This window comes from Etheostoma spectabile, chromosome 14 (genome assembly GCF_008692095.1).
Source record: "Etheostoma spectabile isolate EspeVRDwgs_2016 chromosome 14, UIUC_Espe_1.0, whole genome shotgun sequence".
Taxonomy (NCBI): Eukaryota; Metazoa; Chordata; class Actinopteri; order Perciformes; family Percidae; genus Etheostoma; species Etheostoma spectabile.
The window spans coordinates 2,788,924-2,808,278 of NC_045746.1; the positions used below are offsets into that span (position 1 = coordinate 2,788,924).

Genomic DNA, 19,355 nt, shown 5'->3' on the forward strand with positions numbered 1-19,355 from the left:
CTATCCTGTTTCCACAGATTTATGTTATATTACAAGAGTACACATTGTATCATCCCCTTGTTGTAACAGTACAGGGTGGACATTGATGAGGCTGGTTGCATTAGATCGCCCTCTAGCTGTGGATCTGGAGAACACCTGTGAAGGTATTTCATTCTGGATGTTTAACTCACACATGTCTGCAGCCCTGTCTACAAAACCTGAAATATCAGATGTGAAAGAAGTATTTAGATCATGTACTTAAGTACAAGTAGCACTTCAACAAGGTAAAATGACTCCATTACAAGTACACGGTCTGCGTTCATAATCTTGCCTAAGTAAAGAATTATCAACCAGATGTACTTAAAGCATTAAAAGTTATGCAGCTTGGACCCTTTCAGTGTAATATACTATTAATATACAATTAGCATCTGCATCTTGAAACAAAATGTAAGGCAGATGGCTACACTAGAATTATGAAAAATGTGGCTTTTTATTAAGAAAATACTAAAGCAAGTATATTTGCATTAAAAATTGGTCGGAATATTCTTACAGCACTGGCATATAATGAAAAAGACTTAAATGACTTGATAAGAGCAAGTTTCTTTTACCAAATAATCCATCATGTTTTAGAAGCTGATTATATCTTTTGTATTAAAAAATAACCTGCAAAGTACTACCGGAGTGGTAATAGCTTTCAAATAAATACAATATTTCCTTCTGAATTGTACTGGGGTATGAACTAGCATAAAATGGAAATTATCAAGAAAGTGCTAAGAATTGTGCTTAATAAATAACTGAGTAAATTTACTAAAATACTTAATACTTAAATGCAGTTGTAAGGTTAATGAATATTTTTATTTAATGCCACTTTATACTTCTCTACTACATTTTTAAAGGGGAAATATTTTACTTTTTACCTAACTACATTTATTGGACAGTCATAGATACTTAGAATTTATTTTCATAACTCTGTCCCAACGTGCCATATTAATTAAAATACAGATACAATTTTTTAGTTTATTAAGTTTAAGTTATAAACAGTTCTGCACTGTGAAAAAAGGTTTTTAGGACTCAAAATGTGTTTATAACACTTTGAAAGTGGCAATTTCTCATCAAAGGTAGGCATAAGGTTTTAAATGTAAGACTTTTTTTACATTGTTGTATCATTATTTTTATTTCAATATATGAGTTGCCTACCTCTTCCACCAATACAAGCCTACATTCTACAATTTTCATAATGCATGAGTGACAGAGAAGTTGTGGGTGTGTGTCTGCAGGTTGAAGCCTTCGTGTGACAAGTGTTACACCTCTCTAATGGAGTCTATTGGCTCCTTGATCTGGCGTCCACAGATGCGAGTGTTTTCTTCCTCTAGGATCATCAGACGCACGGGTTTGTGTCAGATCACGTCTCGGTGCTGTAACCCCCGTGACTGCCACGGTGAATACGACCAAAAAGGGTCTTTGTAATTTCCCCCTGAATTTCCTCAAGACCCCACAATCAAAACAAATCGACCACGCGTGCTTTTCCCGCAGCAATGACGTCACGTAAGCCCTCCCAAATCTCCGCAAGTCAACAGAAAACATTAAAGAAAACGTTCATGTCGGCCGCCAAACGAGTATGTGATGCGGGAATTTGCTGTGAGATATTAAAGCGGACGTTCATGTTTCCCGTGGGTTTTTAGCTAACTTGGGGGATTTGGGGCCAGCTGACTCGCGCTGGAGCGATGAAGGGAGAGGCGGAAGTGAAGTCACTTGACAGACCGTCCATGTTATTATTGTTATTTTGGTAGCCCTGTGATGAGACGGGCTGGGGAGCCGTTGGTCTCCGAGACAACTGTTAACGTTAACGCAAGCCGCCCTGGACCGACACCACCCTCACCACCACCACCACCACCTCCTCACTGACCCAAAGACAGGAGCCTCGCTGACGGCTGGGGGGGTGGGTGGGGAGGGAGGGTGTGAGGACCCAGCTCCAGCTCCAGCTCGGCTCCTACACTCCGGCCGACCAAAAATAAAACGGCGACAAAAACAATAACGGCGTTCGTCAAACGGCTCGACTGGTGTCTGTGCGGTTTGTAGCAGGGACGTGCCGCAGCAGACATGAACGGTATCACCAAGGGCCGGTTCGAGGTATGACAGAGGGAGTGGACCACCAACGGTTCAACTGTTTGTTTCTAGTATACGTAGACGCTTTTCGTCTGTGTGTGTGGTGTCGTGTGTGTGTGTGTGTGTGTGTGTGTGTGTGTGTTTGTCTGTCTGTGTGTGTGTATGTGTTTGTGTGTGTGTGTCTGTGTGTCTGTGTGTGTGTGTGTGTTTGGTCGAACGTGCTCCTAATTTTACATGCAATCGGGAGCCGAGTCGTTTTGTTGGTCAAGGGTAATCCGAAATCCCGTTATTGTCCTGCCGCACCAGTAGACAGCGACAACATGAAGCTCAGGACTGCGGGACAGGAGGGCTGTGGCTGAGGATAGTCTATATATCAGGGCCGAGGCTGTCGCCTGAGGTTACAGGCTTTCGTAGGGGGGGGGGGACTGGGGCTGCAGATGGAGAGTAATGTTGTAAATAAAAGCAGTGTATAGCAGCATTCAATTAGTTAGGGTTGGCACGGTCACACCTCCAGTGATACCTGTGAGGTTTGGACTGCTTTCAGAGAACCACACTGACATAGTATATAACATGAGAACTATGAATGCCCCCCCCCCCCAACCTTTCCATATATCCATGAGATAAATGACGGAAGTGGTTACACACCCCTTTGCTTAACTGCAGTGGTGGAAGAAGTATTTTGATCCTTTACTTAAGTAGCAATACCTAAATGTAGACAAAAACTTAACTAAAAGTAAAAGTCCTGCATTAAAAATTTAACTAAACTCATAATGCAGGCAGAGTGATCCCTGCCAGTGTTATATTGCTGGATGCTATCACTGATCCACCATTGTGTATGTTAACTCTTCATGTGGTTGCAGGTTGAGGTATGAGATCATTACATTACTTTATATGCTGTATCAATAACAATACATCCTATTTTAAAAAATGATGATCTAATAATAATAATAATACATTTTATTTAACAGCGCCTTTCTAAGCACTCAAGACAGATACAGGGAACAAAAAAGTATAAACAGTTATGAAAATATGACAGGAACAGTGTATTTACAAATAAGCAAGCTGGAACAGGTGGGTTTTGAGTCTGGTTTTGAACCGGGGGAGAGAGTCGATACTTCGGAGGTCAGGTGGGAGTGAGTTCCAGAGCTGGGGAGCAGAGCAGCTGAAGGCTCTGTTCCCCATGGTGACAAGTCGAGCTGGGGGTACAGTGAGGTGGAGGGAGGAGGAGGATCTGAGGGAGCGGGAGGGGGCGGCGATGTGAAGGAGTTCAGATAGATATGTAGGAGCAAGTTTATGGAGTGCTTTGAAAGTATGCCGAAGGATCTGCTTTGCAATATGTGCCTCTGAAATAGAGTGAAGTTAAAGGTCCCATGGCATGAAATTTCACTTTATAAGGATTTTTTAAAATTACTATGCGTTCCCCCAGCCTGCCCATGATCCCCCAGTGGGTAGAAATGGCGAGAGGTGTAAACCAAGCCCTGGGTATCCTGCTCTGCCTTTGAGAAAATGAAAGCTCAGATGGGCCAATCTGGAATCTTGCCCCTTATGAGGTCATAAGTGGCAATGTTACCTCCCCTTTCTCTGCTTTGCCCGCCCAGAGAATTTGGCCCACCAATGAGAGAGATAGACATCTTGGCTTTCAAACAAGCAAAGTGGCAGTTTGTCAAGGCCACACCCCCAGCTTCTACTTTGCCCCCCCCGCCCTCAAAAGCTACCGACTCAGAAATGTCACATCTTAAGGAAAGCTCATTGTGGGACTGGCTCTAGTGGCTGTAGTTCTGCACCAAAAGAGACTTCAGATATGGTATTAGGGGACAACTACGGACTGTATAAAAGCATCCAAAGAGCACCATGTCATGGGACCTTTACAGTATAAAGTAGCATGAAATTTGAATAATCATGTAAAGAACATGTACTACTTGATAACTTTCCACCATTGCTCCACTGCATGAAGTTTCACTGATTGTTTTGAAGTGCAGCTTAGCTCACATGCCTTTAATTTGTGTGTATTACCTTTAGTAAAATAATAACACTGTTTTGCTGTGTCAACGTTTTCTTCATTATTGTTCACACCCCCAGTCCAACTGGTTTTAGGTCGCCTCAGCTGTGAGCATTGTTATGTGAAATATCAGTCACAAATTGTTGAGATGCTTTAGGGTTTACTTGACTACTAGACTTTCTCTGTCAGATGTTCAGCACGCTGTAAACTTGTCAGTATTATGAACGTATTTGTCTATTTGTGAGTGGATGAGAACAGGAGTGGTAGGGGCGCTGATGTGAGTTGCCATATCAGTGGATTTCTCAACATAGCTGTAAGCTGCTTAGATGCAGATGAAAACCATTGTGTGGTGGGAAACAAGCAGGTGGGGTTATGTGTGTTAGAAGAGCATGGGAAATAGGAGAGTGGGCTTGGGATAGTTGACTAATAGCCTATAAGGCGATGATGAGATCGTGAGATGATGCTTTATAATGAACATGTGGCACAAGCCCACTTGTAGTTGTATTGAAGGCCAGAAATTGAACACATAACATGACCCATATGTAATGTCTGCATGGTTGCTGTAGACATGCAAGTTCTGAGACCAGATTTGCATATTCACCCAGTTGTACACTGTCTGGGAGTAGGTATGACTGCACAGAGGAACTCCCTGCTTGAGAATGCTGCTCTGCTGGCACAGGAAACGAGGGCACCAGAATGCTGAGGTGATAACTTTAATGAAGCATGCAAACCAGAGATGAACCTTGCTTTCATAATGTCATAACTATGGCTGGGATCACACACCAGCTACTGTGTTCATGCCATTCCACTTGGCAACTTCTCCACCGGGGTGTGGGTTACTTTTGACTTTGTGCCTGACATGCAATAAAATGTATATGAAATAGGGCTGCAACTGATGATTTATTTACATTATTGATAAAACCAAGACCAAACAACTAATCAATTAATCAAACAATAAACAGCAGAATAAAGCTGGGGTAGGCAGTTTTCAGGAAAAGGCAAAAAAAACTGCAAGAATTTGAAAGTGCAGCCCTTCTCTCTACAACTATAAACCTATATGAGTACTAGTCATTGTCCCGAGCCTGATTGTGATCCTAAAGCCGTTATATTGCAGCAATTCTATGATAATTACCTACCTGTTTTCTTAATAAACTTGTAGGCCGGTAAACCCTTTCAGACAAGCTACTGTGATTTGCGGCTCTAGCTAGCTACATACAGTGGTGTGAAAAAGTGTTTGCCCCCTTCCTCATTTCCTGTTCCTTTGCATGTTTGTCACACTTAAGTGTTTCGGAACATCAAACCAATTTACACAATAGTCAAGGACAACACAAGTAACACAAAATGCAATTTGTAAATGAAGGTGTTTATTTTTAAAAAAAAAATCCAAACCATCATGGCCCTGTGTGAAAAAGTGATTGCCCCCTTATTAAAACATACTTAACTGTGGTTGTCCACACCTGAGTTCAATTTCTCTAGCCACACCAGGCCTGATTATTGCCACACCTGTTCACATCAAGGCATCTTTAAATAGGAGCTGCTTGACACAGTAAGGTCCACCAGAAGATCCTTAAAAGCTACACATCATGTCCGAGACCCAAAGAAATGCAGGAACAATTGAGAAAGAAAGTAATGGAGATCTATCATCTGGAAAGGGTTATAAAGCCATTTCCAAAGCTTTGGGAATCCAGCGAACCACAGTGAAGCCATTATCCACAAATGGCGAAGACATGACAGTGGTGAACCTCCCAGGAGTGGCCGGCCGCCCAAAATTACCCCAAGAGCGCAGCAACGACTCCATCCAAGAGGTCACAAAAGACCCCAACAATGTCCAAGAACTGCAGGCCTCACTTGCCTCAGTTAAGGTCAGCGTTCATGCCTCCACCATCAGGAAAAGACTGGGCAAAAATGGCCTGCATGGCAGAGTTCCAAGAGAAAACCCCTGCTGAGCAAAAAGAACATCAGCTCGTCTCAATTCTCCACAACACATCTTGATGATCCCCAAGACTTTTGGGCAACATTCTGTGGACCGATGAGACAAAAGTGGAACTCTTTGGAAGGTGTGGTGCCCAAGTATATCTGGCGTAGAAGGAACCCTGCATTTCATAAAAAGAACATTATACCAAAAGTAAAATAGTGGTGGTAGGTGGATGGTCTGGGCTGTTTTGCTGCTTCAGGACCTGGAAGACTTGCCGTGATAAGCAGAACTATGAATTCTGCTGTCTACCAAGAGATCCTGAAGGAGAATGCCGACCATCTGTTCGTGTACTCAAGCTGAAACGAACTTGGGTTCTGCAGCAGGACAATGATCCTAAACACACCGCAATCCACCACCGAATGGCTGAAGAAAAACAAAATGAAGACTTTGGAGTGGCCTAGCCAAAGTCCTGACCTGAATCCTATTGAGATGTTGTGGTATGACCTAAAAGCCGTTCATTGCTCGAAAAACCCTCTAATGTAACTGAATTAGGACAATTCTGCAAAGATGAGTGGGCCAAAATTCATCCTGGACGCTGTAAACGCCTCATTGCACGTTATCGCAAACGCTTGGATGCAGTTGTTGCTGCTAAGGGTGGCCCAACCAGTTATTAGGTTTAGGGGGCAATCACTTTTTCACACAGGGCCATGATGGTTTGGATTTTTTTTTCACCTTTAATCATAAACACCTTCATTTACAAATTGCATTTTGTGTTTACTTGTGTTGTCCTTGACTATTGTTTAAATTGGTTTGATGTTCCGAAACACTTAAGTGTGACAAACATGCAAAGGAACAGGAAATGAGGAAGGGGGCAAACACTTTTTCACAGCACTGTACGGTTAGCTATGCTTAACATAAGGCGTAACTATTAGCAACATTTTCTTTCCATCTCTGAAACGCGTAGCTAAAATTGACATGTGTTTTATTGCATTTTTTGTCGGACTCTTTTAGAATTTTATGTCTTTGATAAGCCTGTCTTCCTTATTTTGGGTTGCTTTGCAGTGTAGGCAGATGTTGCCATTGTTGGAGTAGTAAGTTTTTCTGCAGGATTTTCCATTATTGAATCAGGCTTTCACCATCTGAAGGGGCATGCTGTGCATCACTATTTATAGAACAGCCAATAGGAATACCCTATCTCTGAAATTACCTTTGATTGGTCAAAGTCTCCTGTCAGGGACTAGATTTTCTAAAGCCTGAATAGAGCCAAGAGGAGCTGCAGAAGTCTAGTTTTCTCTCAGTCCACTTCAATTACAATATGCTGAAAGGTTATTAGGGAATTTTTACCTGCCTACCTCAGCTTAATTTGATAATAGAAATAATTGTCAATGGCATAAATAAAAAAGATACAATAACAGCACATATTTGGTATTTTTCACTGAAAAATTACTTCAATGATTGTTTCAGCAGTAATCAAAAATGTCCAAATGAGAATTTTAAGTACTTTCAATGTCTAGCAAGTCTGGGCAGTACCAGACGTTAGACAGGCATTACACAGTAAGTTACGTTTCATTTAGCAAGTTTAAATCACATCATGACATTATTATTTTTCCTATGTTCTTTGCCATTGCCATCTTGTATAAAGGTTTAGGTTGTTTACAGTACATTGTGTGTAACTATGTGTCTGTTGAAGGAAAGGTTAAAGGTGAGTGATGTGTTACAGAGGTGGTTTGGACTTAAGTCTAAATTTAGTCCTAAATCCTAAGCCACCTCTGGCTTTAGAGAGAGTCACTGAGTCAATATGCTGTAGCCCTTGTCTCTTCCTACCATTCAGTATGCACAGTGTTGTACAATTTAGGTCAGTTAACTTTCAGTTTACTCAACTGATATGGTTCTATATCTGAAACTGAAATCCACATTATGGTGATAAACCCAACCCCCATGGGTAGATGGTAAAGATTTGTTATTCAATACAGGGGTATGTGGGAACCAATGATGAAAAAGGTTTTCACTATATCCCAGAGCTATTATTGGATATAGTTAATGAATCGGTTCAGATCAGGTTCAAAGCTCTTTTTCTGCTGAGCATAATTGTTCATGTAAATGTTTAAAAAAATTCAAACCAGCTTAGTTAATTATTTGCTGGACCTTGTCTGGACCACCTTTGTCTTTTGGACCACATTTCCTCTCAAATGGCCTCTATTTCCTCCCTCTCTCTCACTCCTCTCTTTTCCCTCTCTGATTGTAATGACTTTTGTACATATTTTTCCTCTACTTCTTGACTGTTGCGCTGTTCTTTGTTTGTCTCTTTCTCTTACTTCCTCCTGCTCCCCCCTTTCTCGCTCTTCCTCCCATCTTCCCTCTCCTTTGTTGCATTCTCTTTCGAGGAGCTTGCATCTGTCATGCAGCTAGCTGGAGCCAAGACATTTTCAGAATCAACCTTTGCTCCTCTTGTGCTTTGCCCTCGCTCCCTTTGAGTTTTTACATTGCAGTGTTTGTGTTTGCGTGTGAAACAGCAGGGAGTCCCCCCTCATTAAATATGGTTTCTAAGTCTTTGAGGATACAAGTGTATCACTGGCAGGATGCGTGTCTGCAGAGGCACAGCGAATGTGTGTGTTTGACGTAAATTTAAAGTCATGGTTGAATAGAGTCAACCTGACCTAGAATGTTCTGCCTCTGTTCTTAACACCGATAGGACTAAAATCACCTGCATGCGAATAAGTGTATGTGTGTGTGTGTTTGTGTCCCACTCAGCAGATGGCCAGACATCCAGTGAGTAGACTAATTGAGATAAGCATGCCAACAAGCTGACCAGGCTAACAGAATTATAAGCCTGTAAGGAGGGGATGTGGAAAGCCAAATGTAGCTCTGGCTTGTCTATTAGCATTGCTCAAGGAAGTAATAGCTTTTTTTTCCCCACAATTAACTGAAAAGATGTAAGGTTCTATTTTTATTAAATGATAGGTTCACATTTTTTAAAGTATGTCATGAACCAACACTGTACTTTGAAAGTGTTATTGGTTGACGTAATCACTCCTTTTGTCAATACTGCTTGCAAAGAGATCCATTTGTAAAGCAGTTTCAATGTAAGTGATGGAGGACACAACTTAAAGTCCTGTTTCTATCCAAAAATGAACTATTGAAGTAAAAGCTAGAAAAAAGAATTGGGTGTTTCATACTAAATTGACAAACTAGTGATACCTATTTCATTGGACTAAAGGCCCGTGACACAGCAACCCAAATAATTGTCCGTCGGACAGTCTGGCGAGGTCAGTGACTCAAGTCTGTTCGGTGTTCTGTGCCGTTTTCCATCTGCAGTGGTCCGGAGGGGCCGTTGGCCTTCATTTTTGCCGACCTGACATGCTCAGTCAAATGACCAATCTGATTGGGGGAGTGCAAACCCGGAAACCAGGAGCGGGATGAGCGTGACTAGAGTCTCTCAAAATCTGACAAAAATCTTTTAAACTGACCTTTGTTGATGTTGAAAGGAAGACAGATTTAGCAACTGCATGGCCTGTTTCTCACCTGTTTTCAATGTTTTCAGAAACACGTTTTGGTGAGTAAAATGTAGTAAAATATGAGATTGTATTCTGAACAAGACACCATGAAAGTCGGGCTTTGAATTTCCAGTGAAACCAGACCCACGTGACGCGTTTGTCCAATCAGCTGCCGGTTTTCATTTTTGGGCAACAATATAGATTAACTCCGCCTGCTTTTATGTAGACGTATTGCATCTCGTCGCTTTGGTGTGTTCCGGGGCACTTTTTTGACCAACTCAGGGAGACTGATCAGTCCAACTTCCTTTTCTTCCGAGGGTTGGCTGTTTGGTTGGTGTGTCAGGGGCATTACTCTGACTGCTGACGCCTCGTATTATTGTAGCTTTAGCTGAACTTAGCATATGGATTTTGTCGCCCCTCACTTACATTGTAATTACATAAAGAAAATGGATCTTAGTATTACATTGGATGGGGAGGAGTGGGACAGAATCTGTGGGAATATTAAAAGTATGTCACGCGATGTGAGGGTGCACCTTATTCAGTTCAAGATATTGCATCTTCATTATCAGCTTCTATTGGACTCCCTCCAGATTGTTCTACAGATTGTAGAATTGGTCTGAAAAACACCAAATTTTCGGAAATCTAAAACAGGGGATGGCCAATTACTTCCGGTCCTATGGTCTTGTGATAAGGTCCAGTATTTTGGACCGGGATACATGATAACCTATGTCGGATTGCAGGGACCCAGGTTTCATTCAGCCCAAGATGATTTATTCTGGGAGATGGGTCAATCCTAAACGGGATGGATTTGGCACATAAGAAGCTGAGTCCAGACTAGTTTATTGATAGCCAGACAGATTATTTTAAGGGGATGGAGGAATGAAGAGGTGCCATCAATCCAGGACTAGGCTTGTAAAATAGAGTTTGCCAGATTGGCTGTCTATACTAGAAAATGGGGAAAGCACCTGAGCTTTTTGGAGGGTTCTTAAGAAGATTTGTGCTGGGACGAGACGTGTAGGATGGGTTTATGGTGTTGTCATACATAAGTTTATTTGGTTTATGGTTAATTGTCTAGTTTGTTATTATTTGTTTGTATGATGGTTGTATGTATATTGTAGTTACTGTGTCATCTTTTCTTGATTTTTGTTTGGGTGGGTGGTGATGAAATTGTATGTTTTGTATGTTGTTTTAAAAGAAAATGAAAAAAAATTGTTAATCACAGAAATTGCACAAAGAAGTAAAATTAAAGTGACCAACAGTGCTTTTCATGCACACACACACACACACACACACACACACACACACACACACACACACACACACACACACTCGCACTCAACTCGCACTCACACTCATACTCACTCATTCTTATAGTTTTATCTTCTGTTTCTCGGCAGGTGTTCTCAAACAGCGATGAAGCCCCCATTAACAAAAAGCTCCCCAAAGAGCTTCTTCTCAGGTAAGATTACATATATACACACACAAAATGACAGCATAACATACCTTAGGACAAGGCAAGGCAAGGCAAGGCAAGGCAGCTTTATTTGTATAGCACATTTCAGCAACAGGGCAATTCAAAGTGTTTTACACAAAATCAGTTAAACAGAAAAAAACACAAGTATCCTCAAAAGAAAAAGAAAAAAAAAATCATAAAATAGATAAAACACAATTGTAAAATTGAGACTACCTTCACACTAATTAGTCAATGTTAATGCTACCTTTTGTGATCACCGTCAGTGTCACTACCCTTCACGACTCTATTTTTAGAGACGTTACCTTTCGTCTCCTTGAACTCTTCTTCACACTAATTAAGCCAATCTAGTGCTGCCTTTCGTGTCTATTTACGACATTATGGGCTAAGGTCAGCGTTACTCATCAACTGAAGCAGCCTTGAACATTAATGTGCAAGAGTGTGTGTGTGTTTTGTGTGACTTATGTTGGTCACTAGTCTGGAATGAGGTTTAACTATGCGACCTACAGACCAATATTGTGTCCCACAGCAGTAGCAGCACATGACCCATAAATCTGACATCCCACACCCCCTCACGTTTGTTCTCCACTCTTATTTATATGTGGATTTGTGTGTGTGTGTGTGTGTGTGTGTGTGTGTGTGTGTGTGTGTGCATGTACTGTATTTTTGAAATGGATGCACCTACATGTAAGTAGCTCTGCAGACACATAATGTGGACTGTTTATTTTGTGCGTGTGTGGGCCTATGCAAACTGTAGGTCTGTGTATGTGTGCTATAAATAGCTCGTCTTAGCTTGTGGGGAATTCCGCAGTGCTGTGCTCTTCTGCTGCTCCAGCTGTGCTCCACAGAGACTACCAGTACACCCATTATTAGCAGCACTTTCACTGGTGGACAAAAAAACATGTACTAACAGGCACTCGCTAGCTACAGCACATGACCTACTGTCACATGTTTCATGTTGAGACACTTACACAACATCAGCGAGGAAGACCCATTGTTATGGCAGTTAATCTTGTTTTTAAACCATGGAAAGTGGGTTGATTGGAGCTATTTGTTTTTGTATTTAAAATGTTGTTATGCCCGTTCACCATGGTACACAGGGAGGGACATCAGGCTGTCCGAGGTGTAATGGCCACTGCCAGAGTCCGAGATCACAAAAGAAACAACAGAAGTCACTGGTGTGGCTTTCTCTCTCCTATTGTGGCATAGCTGTCTGTGCTGAACTTTAAAAATCTAAAGTTGAATCACGGAATTCAGAGAACTGTGACACTCCAAGTTTACATACATTATATACTGGATTTTTAATTCCTGTTGAAGTTTTGACCAATTTGTTGCTGCATTTAAAAAGATTACACTTGAAACTTTAAAGTTGCTGGTGCATTATTTATTATTTTAATAATAGAAAACAATTGAGTTCATGTGTATTTATGTATTTGTTACATTTTGTTTTGAAAGCAAAGTTTAAGTCAGGCCTGATGTTGCCGTACTTATAAAAGAATGGTCCCAGTCCCTTCCCACAGTGAGACGTACAGCTTATGAATTTAACATTGGTATTAGATCGGTACTCTGTATCGTTATCTGTATCGGTATTGGGACTAAAAAAAAGTCCCTAGTTAATAGGACTTTACACAGGACTCACCAAATTGGACTAACTGAATATGAATAACAGAATACTTCTGGACTCCAGAAGTATTCTAAAAGGCCTTTGCACAGAAAGGGAAAGTCAGATTGTGTTAAATCTGACAGTCAATCAATGATCAGCGTCACAGCCATTAACCAGTTATTAGAAGGGAAGTCAATAAGCGCCTGTTTGATTGGTACACTGGTGGCCTGCAATCACTCCAAAGACTGCGTGTGCGTGTGTTCGGCGCGTGGTTGATGTGTGAGTGTGTTTGTGTCTTTGCATTGCTTTGTCGTTTGTGTGCATGTACTCCCTGATACAAGACCCGGTATAGATTAAACAGACATGTCCCAACATGCCCTGGTCAAACGCACATCAAAACAGCCTTTGTCTGCATCTATATGAAGGAAACAATGGCCAGCTCCTGTTTCCAAGGGTTAAAAGGACATTCTGACCCCAGCTGCACTCAAAGCTTTGGCACCATGACAATTCTCTGAATACCTCACATTTTCCATAGATTGGCCCTTTAAGGCACTTCTATGAGCAGTAACCATTTAAGCACTGGGAATTCAGACAAAGCATACATGTTTGGTTTTATGTATGTATGTATGTATGTTATACATCTGTCTGTCTGTGGCCTTGCTTCTCTGAGTGCCAGATATTACTCATTGGCAGATTAATGGATTGAGCTGACCCAGTCGCCTGCTGCATGCAGCCCTTTGTGGCTGACCGCCACACAGCTCAAACACTGGCGGTCTGTGGGGCTCTCCTGCTACCAACCAAACACCACAGGGGATTGTTCTTTTTTCTTTCAACAAACAAAACACATATATTGAATCTTACAAATGGAAAGAAATTCAAAAATAAAGTTTAGTTAAAGTTTAGATTGCTATATCTGAGAGTCATAGGTGACAAACTTGTGCTCTTTTTTTTGTCTCTCTTTCTAGAATATTTTCCTATCTAGATGTGGTTACACTCTGTAGGTGTGCCCAAGTATCCAAGGTAAGCACTTCCTTCTTTACACCTCGAAAGCACCAACTGTGGATTAAAATAATGGATTGATGTAATTATAAACTATGGTATTAAATTAAAACCAATAACATTATTAAATTCTCTAGAAGTGTCTTAATATAGTGCCATCTGCTGGTTATGTGTTAGTGGACCACTGTTAAACTATAGTGCTCTGCAGTTGAAAGCCATTTAAGAATGAGCTATCTGTGAATAATAACAAGGGCTTGGCACATGGACTGTAAATGCAGAACTGTGGTGGCAGCTTCTTCTCCAACAGTTCCAATTCACATCTATTAGGAAAATGTTATTTCTCTGTACAAAGTACAGGTTTTAATCTTGGGGTATTTTATATATTGTCTGCTGAGCTTCATGCAGCTGTTCTGTGTACCTACATTGCCAATCATTTGGATGATCTGTCAGCCAACTCAGTAAAAACAAAAGAAGAAATACCCACTGTAATTTCCTAGAGCCCAGGGTGAGATTTTTAAGTGTCTGGTTTTGACTGATCAACCCTCTAAACCCCAAATATTTTCAGTTTGCAATGATATAAAACATAGCAAAGCAGCAAGTCCTTACATTAGAGAAGCAGCTTGTGAACCTGCTTCATGAACAAAGAAACAGAAAGTGGGCATAGTTAATGCGCCAAACCATAGAGGTTGACCCACTATGTTCATTAATTCCTCCCACATGGTATGATAACAGACACACACACTTCTGTCTGACCCACATGTCTGTCTCTGTCCACAACCTGTCTGTCGCTCTCTCAGGCGTGGAATGTCCTGGCCCTAGATGGCAGTAACTGGCAGAAGATTGACTTGTTCAACTTCCAGACAGACATAGAGGTGAGGGTTGCGTTTATGAGAGAGAATAAGTGTGTGTGCGCGTGCGTGCTTGTCTATATGTGCTGCACGTTTGTGTTTGTTGAGTAGCATTATCCAGCCCAAGGCTTAACGCTGGGTCGGTAGGCTTTGGTGCCGACTGTGACGTCACAGCTGATCCTCTGTCCTGTGGCCCAAGTCATAACACACTCTCTCTCTCTCTCTCTCGCTCTCTCTCTGTCTGTCTCTCACTCAGGGGCGAGTGGTGGAGAACATTTCAAAGCGTTGTGGAGGCTTCCTGAGGCAGCTGAGCCTCAGGGGCTGCCTAAGCGTGGGAGATGCCTCCATGAAGTGAGATTGTCATTGTCACTCTGGCATACACTAATATAAAAAATTGTGCCTCTTGACTTTTACCAAAAGTCATTTTGTTGTTGGTTTGATTACTTGCTGTTTTTGTTTAAAGTAATTATGTTAAAAGTTTAAGTGGCTCTTCATTCCCAAGGGACTCCGTGCTAGAATCTCTTTTTTTGTGATTCCATTTAGTCTCACTTTACTGTATACACACACACACACACACACACACACACACACACACACACACACACACACACACACACACACACACACACACACACACACACACACACACACACACACACACAAAACACCAAACAAAAGAAGAACAATGGGAGTGCAATTTTTGTTAAGTTTTTTTAACATGAAACTGTTCATGTACATGGTTTTACTTCTGTCATATAAGCAATTGATTTAAAGAAGTACACATTTTTTGGAAAGTAAGTTTTTGGTTAAAAAAGAAAAGAAAAGGAAATGTACAGTAGCTGTACAACAACCTTCCAAAATTAATTGGCTCTTGAAGAACTCCCAGCATCTGACTTCTTATTAATTCAAAGAAGCGACTTCTGAGTAATTCCCCTTGTCCCTTTCTATTGTTCTGTTTCCCAGGACGTTTGCTCAGAACTGCAGAAACATCGAAGTGTTGAACCTAAATGGCTGCACCAAGATTACAGACAGCACCTGTCTCAGCCTCAGCAAGTTTTGCTACAAACTCAAACAGCTAGATCTCACCTCCTGTGTGTCCGTCAGCAACCACTCTCTCAAGGCCCTCAGGTAGCACCCGCACACTTGGCATTACCCTGGTAATCCAAACCCATATAACATAACCCCTATTATCAACAATACAATTCCTCCTCAAGCCCTCACACACAATATGTAATAATACAATATAAGACATATCTCCATTGGGCTAACATGTCCTGTGTGTTTTGTTTTTATCTTGTGTGTGGATGCTCAGCGATGGCTGCAGAATGCTGGAGATGTTGAACCTGTCATGGTGTGACCAGATCACACGTGATGGCATTGAGGCTCTGGCTAGAGGCTGCAATGGTCTACGAGCACTGTTCCTCAGAGGGTGCACACAGGTACAGTTATTTTTATTTTGACCATGCTTTTTGCAGTGCTTTTATACCATGTTGAAATTTATTTTGAGTTACAGTTCCATAAGGACATAATTATGGCTCTTCTTTTTTTAAACAAATTTTCACTTTAAATACCAAGATTTCTTATAAGGAGTAGATTGGTTAAGACGTTTTACCTGTTTTTTTTTTATCTTCCCTTGCATCAAGATGTTGTGTTACTTGCTGCCATAGAACAGTGTTCACTACCGTTTACTGTAAACAGGGTCCTCTGGTGGTGAAGACAGCTCACACTATGCTTCAGCTGAAGAAAAAATGTAAAACAAATGGTAAAACTCAAAACAAATACCCATATATTCCCTGATTATTTAATATAAAAACCAAGACCACAATATACATAAAACGCTTATTTCCCATTGCTGAAAAATTGAAGCAGGCCTTACTCAAGAAAAATGTGCCCTTTTCCTACCTACTGTTCCCAACAAAGTACATTTTCCATTTCAATTTTTTTTTTACTTAATCTTAATGGTTGTTTGTTTTGTTGATGTAGTGGTTTGTGTCAGGCTGGCATTTTCTTTTTCATGCTGCCTCTGTAGAGCCAATATATTCTTCAGGCTGTGTGTTCAGTTTTTGTCTTTTTTTCTTTTAAACCAAAGTTTTAGTTATTTTTCTTGCCTGGAAAAATACCATGAAACCCCCATGGATCATCTTTTGGGGCTCACAGTAGTGATTTGAGTCATACAAGTCATTGGAAAAAGATGGTGTAATCGAGGAAAGGTTTTTCCCATCAACACACAAGGACACATACATAGATTATTGATCTTGGTGTTTGATTAACAATATTATGCATTTTCTTTATTTAACTCAGCTGGAAGATGGAGCATTGAAACACCTCCAGAAACACTGCCCAGAACTCACCACCATCAATATGCAGTCTTGTACAGTAAGACATTTGGTTGTGGGGTGGGGGGAGGTAGAGACCAATAATAATACATGAGGGACGTGTCTGTATGCCTCTGTGTTTTTGTAATCTGTCTTCTGTTGCCTCTAGCAGATAACAGATGAAGGCCTGGTCAGTCTGTGCCGAGGCTGCCACAAGCTACAGATCCTTTGTGTGTCTGGCTGCAGTAACATCACTGACGCCTCCCTCACTGCAATGGGACTCAACTGTCCCAGACTCAAGTAAGAAAAACACACCTGTCCCCCCCATCCTTCACAAAGACAACAGCTTGCTTCACGATCCACAAAATATCCTTCTTAGGGCATGTGATGAGAGTCATTTCTAAGAATGGAACAGAATCAACATACATATTTTTACATACATATTTTTACATAATTTCTAGCTGTCTGAAACGCCAGACTACACAGAAAGTCTTTTTTATTCAGTGTTGTCCTTCCAAGGGCTTGTAAACATGTTAAAGTTGGGAGAGACAGGTACATCAGAGCTGTCACTATACGGCAAACAAAAAGAAAAAGGTCCCACACTGTCTAAAGCTTGGAAATAAAATATTTCATTAGACAGACAAGGTTAAGATCTGACAAGGATTTCAGGTCTGATTCAAACCCATACCCAATTGCTGGCTGATGATTTTGATTAAAACCATACTCTCCAATTAGCCTTTACAAGTTGTGTGTGTGTGTGTGTGTGTGTGTGTGTGTGTGTGTGTGTGTGTGTGTGTGTGTGTGTGTGTGTGTGTGTGTGTGTGTGTGTGTGTGTGTGTGTGTTTTCAGGATCCTTGAAGCTGCACGATGCTCCCATGTTACGGATGCTGGGTTCACTGTACTGGCCAGAGTGAGTTTCATTTTGTTCTCTTTGTCCTGTGTTTTCTTCTGTGAACTATTTTTTGGGTAATCCATTTCCCTCGATATCTGTGCATTTGATATAATGATTTCTATTTTTCTTCACAGAATTGTCATGAGCTTGAAAAAATGGACTTAGAAGAATGTATTTTGGTAGGACAATTTGTGTTTTCCTTATTTATTCCCAAAATCTTACTCATGGTATTTATCTATGTTGAATCTGGTATCATTCTTGGCTTTGATTGATTTGTTTGACTAGAGATGGATTGTAGGAAGGGTATGTTTCCAGCCAAGAGGGAGAGTGAGCAGTCCAATGACTTCAGTATTTAAATTGATTTGGACAGAAAGCAGAGAGAGAGACAGAAAAGGAGTGACGCAGAAGAAAAGGTTCTAGCGGGTTACAAAACTTGACACAAACATGAAACACATGCTTCCACAAACTGTGATTTAACCCTCAACTGTCTCTAGACATGTAAGAACAGTTTGATCAACAAACATTTCCTCTCCTCAGGTGACAGATAACACACTGGTTCAGCTTTCTATCCACTGCCCTCGCCTGCAAGCACTGGTAAACATTTACATTTGAAGTTCTGATTTTGTGCCAGGATCTGCCTTACCCTGTGTGCATGCTTCTTGAGCTTTAATCCATGTATCTGTGCGCCTTCAACCCTATTTGCTGTGTCCCGGCCAGTCCCTGTCCCACTGCGAGCTGATTACAGATGATGGCATTAGAGCTCTGAGCAGCAGTACCTGTGGCCAAGAGCGCCTCACCGTGGTGGAGCTGGACAACTGCCCCCTCATCACTGATGTGACCCTGGAGCACCTGAAGAGCTGTCATCGTCTGGAGCGCATTGAGCTCTACGACTGTCAGCAAGTCACCAGGGCTGGGATCAAACGCATCCGGGTCAGTGAAGTGAGGACTGAATCAGAGACTTCCTAACATCACTTCTCTGCTCAGTTATTCTTATTTTTCTAAAAAAATCATACACTGTATACCCAAATTAAAGAAATAGTTTAACTTGCATAGAATTAGATGAGATGATCAATACCACTCTCATAGAGGAGAATACAGTACACCAGTTGTATTAATTTTTTCATTTAACTCTTTACAAGTTTGTGAATAAGTGTATTTCCCAAAGCATTAATCTATTCCTTTTAGGATAAATTGAACGGTTGACTGGCTACAGAGAGAATCCTGATCACATGCATGTCTTTTGTGTCTTTTTATACTTTTTATTAACACACCTCTTTCCTACACAGGCCCACCTTCCAGAGATCAAGGTCCACGCCTACTTTGCCCCAGTGACACCTCCTCCCTCTGTACATGGAGGTGGCCAGCGTCTGTGCCGCTGCTGCATTATCCTCTGACACTGGAGGGCCAGGGGGGGCCACCTCTGTCTGCAGGTCCTGCTGCTCTGATATGGGCTGAAATGGAATAGGGGGGTGGGGGGTGGGGGCATGGGGTAGGGGAGAGGAGAGGAGGGCTGGACCCACTCACTGCTCCTGATCTCGGATCAAAACAAAGACTGATTGCCCCTGATCAGTTGAACCCGACCCTCCTCTCTTCTTTTGCTCACCAGTCAGGATGGCAATAGTCCTGGGTTTGGGCGTGGAGGGGTGGATGGACTCGCACTTTTTCTCTCTCTATCTCATTCTCACTGTAAAAGCAAAAGCAGGTTTTCCACTCCACCCTGCACTTCACATCCTT

At 41.5% G+C, this 19,355-nt stretch overlaps 1 protein-coding gene across 2 annotated transcripts; it reads left to right on the forward strand.

Annotated features, from left to right (window-relative positions):
* Positions 1 to 1,538: 1,538 nt before the first annotated feature.
* fbxl2 (F-box and leucine-rich repeat protein 2) lies at positions 1,539 to 19,348 on the forward strand. Of its 2 annotated transcripts, none has more exons than XM_032535644.1 (14): positions 1,539 to 2,109; positions 10,891 to 10,952; positions 13,533 to 13,587; positions 14,364 to 14,438; positions 14,671 to 14,765; positions 15,378 to 15,542; positions 15,727 to 15,853; positions 16,716 to 16,790; positions 16,899 to 17,029; positions 17,579 to 17,639; positions 17,756 to 17,800; positions 18,159 to 18,215; positions 18,339 to 18,551; positions 18,908 to 19,348. In XM_032535644.1, exons 1-14 carry the CDS (start codon positions 2,080 to 2,082, stop codon positions 19,013 to 19,015), a joined length of 1,299 nt encoding a protein of 432 aa, XP_032391535.1. In that variant the 5' UTR covers positions 1,539 to 2,079; the 3' UTR covers positions 19,016 to 19,348. The 2 variants fall into 2 exon arrangements, with proteins under 2 accessions (XP_032391535.1, XP_032391537.1); XM_032535646.1 differs by having other exon boundaries at positions 16,902 to 17,029; positions 18,908 to 19,347.
* Positions 19,349 to 19,355: the final 7 nt, after the last annotated feature.

Excerpts from the sequence above, each read along its gene's own strand:
- fbxl2 (XM_032535644.1), top strand. The coding sequence starts at position 2,080 with ATGAACGGTATCACCAAGGGCCGGTTCGAG. Across the intron at positions 10,953-13,532 it reads CCCAAAGAGCTTCTTCTCAG|AATATTTTCCTATCTAGATG; the intron begins GTAAGATTACAT and ends CTCTCTTTCTAG. Across the intron at positions 17,030-17,578 it reads CTCAACTGTCCCAGACTCAA|GATCCTTGAAGCTGCACGAT; the intron begins GTAAGAAAAACA and ends GTGTGTTTTCAG.